Source organism: Papaver somniferum, chromosome 9, assembly GCF_003573695.1.
Source record: "Papaver somniferum cultivar HN1 chromosome 9, ASM357369v1, whole genome shotgun sequence".
In the NCBI taxonomy this organism is placed as follows: domain Eukaryota; kingdom Viridiplantae; phylum Streptophyta; class Magnoliopsida; order Ranunculales; family Papaveraceae; genus Papaver; species Papaver somniferum.
In genome coordinates, this window is record NC_039366.1 from 155,484,296 (window position 1) to 155,491,099 (window position 6,804).

The following is a 6,804-nucleotide window of genomic DNA, read 5'->3' on the forward strand; positions in this document are numbered from 1 at the left end:
GACTCAGCCACCAGGGTTTGTAGATCCAGATAAGCCAGATCATGTATGTCTTCTTCACAAAACAATCTATGGGCTCAAGCAAGCACCAAGGGCTTGGTATGATAAGCTCAGCACTGCTCTCAAAGCCTTAAATTAGTGTATGTGGATGACATATTGCTCACTGGGTCTTCTCTAACTTTTCTTAAGCATGTTATTCTTAAACTGCAAGAATCTTTTCCTCTAAAAGATCTAGGTTAGATTATTTTTTGGGTCTTGAGATTTCCAGAAATTCCACCTCTTTGCATCTTACTCAGACTAAGTATGTTGTAGATCTTCTTAAGAAATATCACATGGAAGGTGCTAAACCTTGTCAGACTCCAATTTCAGCAAATTCAAAACTCAGTTCTTCTTCAGGGGATCTTCTTGATAATCCAACTGAATACAGATCATTGGTTGGTGCCTTACAATACATTACTGGACTAGGCCTGATATTGCTTTTGCAATCAATCTTATGTGTCAATTTATGCAGCATCCTAGAGGAGATACTTTTCTTTTAGGTTTCTCAGATGCGGATTGGGCTGGTAATATTGATGACAGAAGATCAACTGGAGGTTATTGTATCTTCTTGGGTTCTAATGCTATATCTTGGCCCTCTAAAAAGCAAACTACAGTTGCAAGGTCTAGCATAGAGGCAGAATATAGGACACTGGCACACAGCGCAGCTGAAATGGTTTGGATTTGTTATATACTTCAAGATTTGCATCTTTCTATTCCCTCCATTCTCAAATTGGATTGTGAAAATATCAGCTCTATAGCTCTTGCTTCTAATCCTGTGATGCACTCAAAGATGAAACATGTGCAGTTGGACTACCACTTCATAAGAGAGCTTGTTCAGTCAAAGTCTCTTGGTGTATTCTATGTTCATACTCTGGATCAGATTGCAGATATATTTACTAAAGGTCTTCATGCTCCTAGATTTGGTGTGTTAAGATCCAAGCTCAATGTCACTTCTCTGCCCTTGAGCTTGAGGGGGGCTAAAGACAGAGTTATCAGTGAAGACAGATGCAGTGCAGGTTAAGCTCATTTAGTGGTGTAGGATAACAGCCAGCCTGTCATAAGCTGTTATTATTTCTCACGTGTGAGATCACTTTGTTTCTGTCTGTTAGTGTTGGTTGAGACATGTATTAATACCTTCTCTATATTCTTTATTCTGTAATGAATTGTATCTTCTCTGTAATCAAGATTTGAGATTAATCATCATAAACACAATGTTAGTAAGCAATCTGTTTAAGGCAAGGACCTTATGTAACTAATCATCAAATTGTTTCGTGCATGATAATGCCAATGAAGGCACTAGAAATTTAAGGGAAATTATTGGTGGGGTGACTAATCCTCTTGCACAGGGGTTCAGAATAGCGAGAGATGATCATGTAGTATCTGAAAGGGAAAAGTCCAATTGAGGATCATTGACAAAAGATAAAATGACTGCCAGTATAACTAGCCAACTGCATCATAGGTGGCTTCTTTAATTGCAAATCAAAATATGTTTGTGTTGCAGAGTATCTTATTTTATGAAGAAGAAACGGTAAAAGCAAGAAAACTTCAAATCCCAAATTTTTGATATGTTGTCGACAGGAAAAGATTAAGTTACATCAGGCGAAGAAACCTCCTCCATTTTTGAAGGAAATTTCGGTCCAAGGGAGGACCAAGGTAAAAAAAAAAAGATCCTGAAACAACATTAAAAACTACAATCGATGTTTGCTTTCACATGTGACCCCATGTGGCCGTAACAAAAACCGCCTTTGGTGTCAGGACACAAAAAGGAGGACCGAGTGATACAGTCTCAAGGGTTTTCAAGAATAAATTAAATAAACTAATTATGATGCTAATGCTAATGGTTTCTTTAATTTACGCCACACCAAATTTCAGAAGCGAGGTTTTTCTCATGCGCATATTTTGTTCTTCCTACTCCTACATGACAAAAGTCGTCTTCGAATAATAATAAAATCGTACCCGTAAGAATACCAAATAAACACTCCGACTCAAAGGGTACGAGGTTGTAGTTCAAATTAATGGGTTAGTTAATGTGAATTTTACGCACAAACACTTTGCAGACTCTCGGTGTGTATGCACCGGGATAGAGGCTTGTATATAAAATCAGTAACTCAGAATTTACAGAGCAATAAGGTTTGAGTAATGAACTATAAGACTTGTAGGAAACTTGATCACCGTCTCCTTCTCAGCACAAGTCACGGGTTCGAGTAAAAAAAAAACAAATGTGAATTAATGGCTTCAACAACATCACTGGAACACAACATCTCAATGAATACGCATGGAGAACCTATCTCCTGGATCACTCAGCTCATGCATAAAATGCGAAAATATACAAACATACCTTTCAAGCGAAAACAATCTCTCCACTGTTTTTTTGCGGGAACGAAGAAAGAGAACCAAAGCAAAAATTGATTTAGGATCAAAAACTTAGATCGTGTCGTCTGGATTGAACTTAAGAGACTCCTCCCATATAAGCTGTTTAATATCTTCTTCACTCAAGTTTGACTGTTCAAAATCGAATACAAAGGAAGATGGACAAATGGGTTCCTCGTTGATCTCATGGAGGCTCAACAAATACGGGTGATTCAACGCTTCGTCAACTTCAAAAACATATCACGGAGAAAAAAATTGTTAAATTCTTGAAACATAAGGAATGCCTCCTAAAAAACATTGCAGTTGAATATTTTACTGTAAGAGATGTACCTGTTATGCGTTTGGATGGATCAAATACTAGCATCTTCTCCACAAGATCGATGGCTACTGATGACATATTTGGAAATTTTTGAGAAAATGATTGCTTTGGGACTTGTTGGAGCTGTTTAACATACTTCTTAGCATTATCGCTCTTTATGAAGCCAAGGTCTGACTCTTCTGGTGATCCTAATAGCTGTATTACAACATATTATAGAGATAAAGCAATGAAATCAGGTCTAACTTGGTCAAACATATCTTCATTTAGGAAAAACTGCAACTGATGGGAGGATGCTAATACCTCAGTGATAAGTTTCAACTGTTGAACATAATCTTTTCCTGGGAAAATGGGCTCTCTCTTGATGAACTCCATGAGAATGCAACCAACAGACCAGATATCAATTGCACTGGTATATTCAGAACAGTTAAGAAGCAACTCTGGAGCTCGGTACCAACGTGTTACTACATACTCCGTCATGAAATCTGTCTCTGAAGTGGTTCTTGCAAGCCCAAAGTCACAAATCTTCAAGTCACAGTTTGAATTGAGAAGCAAGTTGCTTGGTTTAAGATCTCGGTGCAAAACATTTGCAGAATGTATATATTTCAGCCCTCGTAGTAACTGGTACAGGAAATACTGCCAAAAAGCAACATAAGGTTACTTTTAAATTGGGATGACTTCATGACTTTACTGGATACACAAGTTTATAATAGTTTATGCAAGAAGGCTATACGGAATCTATAGAGGTGAACATATCTTCTCTTAAGGAAATGTCTAAAATAAGATTGACAGATACAGTGTACAGAACCACAAAATTACCTGACAATGATCTTCAGTCAGTGCCTGTGTAGAGCGTATTATTTGATGCAGATCTGTATCCATCAACTCATATACAATGTAAACATCATCAAAAATGTCACGTGTTGGTGGGCGTATGATATCCTTAATCTTGACAACCTGTTGCAGAAAAACAAGTTCAATTTAACTTCAACTCTGAGTCTGCGAATTCAAGGATAGAAACTTCCAGAAGAGTTAGTTCCATTTATCTTACATTTTCATGATCCATATGGCAAAGAAGTTTGATCTCCCGAAGTGTCCTCTTTGCATCAATCCTATTATCAAATGCATTTCCAATCTTCTTTATTGCAACCTCTTCATTTGTCTCAGAATTTTTCGCGCAGCTGTATGATAAGAGCATAAATAATAATGCAAGTGCAACACTAAACAAATTATGGATGAAGAACAGCAAATCACTTATTAAGTAAGTTTATAATATTCCACAAAGGGGTATCCAACCCTAAAACTCATCAAGTCTGTATCTCTGTGCTATCAATTTCTCAACAGTTATTTAATGAAACAGTGGACATACGCAATCTCTAATCAAGTGTTGCAGCTCATCATCAAGACTTCCGCATTCACATATTCTTTCTCCACAAACAGTATTTCAATTGTTCATCTCATGAAACTTTTCACTGCATACCGCTAAAAACTAATTGAATCAATCAATTCCTTAGCTCCAAAACCAAACAATTTTCGCTTTAAACCCTATCCAATACAGAAATACTAGACAGTGAATAAACTCTAAACACATTAAAAATCAGCTATAAATTTGAATTTTCCACCACGGATGTACACAAATTTCAATTGAAACTATCAAAAGATTCAAAACTAGATACAATAACCTTGAAATTCCCAACTGGACAGTCAAACAAGTAGAAAATAATTTCAAATGACAAAACCCTAATAAAAATTATTACTATGAAATCCAGATTATTTCAGCTGAAATTAAACTTAAAACCTAAAAATGAAACCACAAATTTAGAGTTGAAAATGTAATACCAAACGATTCCATAAGCACCTCGACCAAGTGGTTGGATTGGTGGGATGTATTTAGCTGAGACTTCAAACAAGTTACCCAAAAGATTATACTGAATGTATTTACCTCCATGAGTTTTTACCCCCTTCACTTGTACTGATTTAGGATCAGATATACTCGTAGCTGCAAATTCTTCCTCCATTTTTAGGTTTTTGGGTGTGTGAGAAAGAGTTTCAGAGTCGAGAGATGATGATATAAAAGGAGATTTTTAGCGTACCCTTGTTTCAATTTAAAAAGTTTGATCAGAAAGATATTACTATTATTTTTATTTTATTATACTCCTTTGAAGAAAAAAGTAAATTAAAGAAAAAAGTAAATTAAAGAAAAAAGTAATGGGAATATGAAGATTGAGTTACGGCCGTTGGATTATTCCCTCCTTTGAGCTTTGAAATTTGAACTTGTATAGATAGAATTTGATGTAAGACATCAACTGTTATGCTAGCTAGCTTAGTCTGTATCAACAATAGTTGTTGATCCACTGCGTCTGTTTTAGCTTATTTATTTTGCAAGTCCTTTACTTTCCTAGTTTAGGTAATTTCTTTTTTTATTTTTTAGACGGTTATGCTAGCTTATATAAAGGCTAATCCTCCTTATTTAGAGTTAATCAATCTTATTATCAATCAATCAATATTATTATCGTTTAATACGAATCTCTCATCTCTTTTATCTTTTTCTTAAACCCTATTATATTTTCATCTGTTTTCTCATCCTTTTCTTCCCTTCTCATCACCTGCAATCTCCGTATTGTCTTCTTCTTATTCGTTCTCCATTAGTTGGTATCATTCGACAGAGTTTTAGATTTTTATCTAGAAACAGATCCTAGAAACGCTTCCGCAACTCAAAACCATAAACAATAAAAAATAGTTTTTCAATATTCTCGTTTTTGATCATGGAAATATCATATGTAGAAGATCTTCTGGAGCGTCGAGCAGAACTACGACTTACTATTGCAGACTATAAAGATGAATTGCAGGAGATTCGTGATAGACCTTATCCGTACTACAATGATAAAATAACACAAAAAGAACTTCTGATTGACATAAAACAGAAACAACAAGAGTTGAAGAGTCTTGACGAATTTATAATTACTGAAGCTAAAAAACGTGAAGAGTTTTGGATTGCTTTGGATGAATCTACACGTGCATATCCAATTATATGGGCCAAACTTGCCGGTAAAGCAATTCCAAAGAAATCATCGTCTTCTAATGCTTCTGTAGCTGTTTCATCTACCTCAGTTAATGCAAAGAAGATGAAAGTTGTTGTTCACATGGAAGAAGTTAAACCTACTTCTGAGAAAGATACACTTCAGGATAAACAAGTTTCGTCTTCAACTCAAGAGGTTTCGTTATCATCCGTGAGTGTTAAAGATGTTTCGATTACCTCAGTTAACAAAGACGAGATAGAGGTTGTTGTTCCAGAGGAAGATATTAAAACTACTTCTGAAGAAAATGATAAAACTCAGGTTAAAGAATTTTTGCCATCCAACCAAAAGGATTCGTCATCATCTAAAGGTGTTATGGCTGTTCCCAATACATCCTTAGTTGAAGAGATTTTGCATGATTCGTTAGAACTTAATGGTAAGTCTTCGAATCTTAGTTTGCTAACTCCTGATGTTGATATGCATGTTTTATCTGTTGCTGATAATAATCAAGCTTTTGAGCAAATAGATAAAAGAATGATATTGCATGCAAACCCTAACAAGGTTCAACTGATGGAATTAACCCAACAGAATTCTTTCATGTCATCTGATATGTGTGTCCATTTTTGTGAACAACTACCTCTGAAATATGTATATATTGAAGATTACATCGGTAGAAAAGTTTTAGCTGCAAGGTTTTTCACGGTTTTGAAAAGCCTCATGTGCAGTGTGCCTTCACATGATAAGTTTTGCATTGAAGAGACATTTGTGCAATGGTCTACACCGAAAGGTATTGGATGGATTTTTCCTAAAGTTCCTTCTACCACTGTGACAGCATCGCTATATGATGTTCAACGAAATACTCATGACATTGGATTTCCTGTTCAAAATATTTTTGTATGTGCTAATATTGATCCATCAAATAAACCAATGGATTCAGATATAGCCCATAAAAAGGACAAGCTTACCAATTCATCATCTGGTAATTCTTCTGTGTCGTTTCATAACTCTGTTAATTGTGCATGTGATACTGATATTGAAAATTATACTGGAATAATTCGTGGTCGA

The 6,804-nt window shown here is 35.6% G+C and overlaps 1 protein-coding gene across 1 annotated transcript; it reads right to left on the bottom strand.

The window, feature by feature from the left end:
- Positions 1-2,086: 2,086 nt before the first annotated feature.
- Positions 2,087-4,832, bottom strand: LOC113313179 (mitogen-activated protein kinase homolog NTF6-like). The gene is made up of 6 exons (XM_026561920.1): positions 4,562-4,832; positions 3,774-3,903; positions 3,542-3,679; positions 3,026-3,358; positions 2,737-2,920; positions 2,087-2,633 (listed from the first exon to the last, which is right to left on the bottom strand). Exons 1-6 carry the CDS (start codon positions 4,738-4,740, stop codon positions 2,461-2,463), a joined length of 1,137 nt encoding a protein of 378 aa, XP_026417705.1. The 5' UTR covers positions 4,741-4,832; the 3' UTR covers positions 2,087-2,460.
- Positions 4,833-6,804: the final 1,972 nt, after the last annotated feature.

Bases quoted from the DNA above. Each gene is read 5' to 3' on its own strand.
- LOC113313179 (XM_026561920.1), bottom strand. From the start codon at position 4,740: ATGGAGGAAGAATTTGCAGCTACGAGTATATCTGATCCTAAATCAGTA. The intron at 3,680-3,773 runs GTAAGATAAATG...TTTCTGCAACAG, and splicing joins GCCATATGGATCATGAAAAT to GTTGTCAAGATTAAGGATAT. The intron at 3,359-3,541 runs GTAATTTTGTGG...GCTTTTTGGCAG, and splicing joins TGACTGAAGATCATTGTCAG to TATTTCCTGTACCAGTTACT.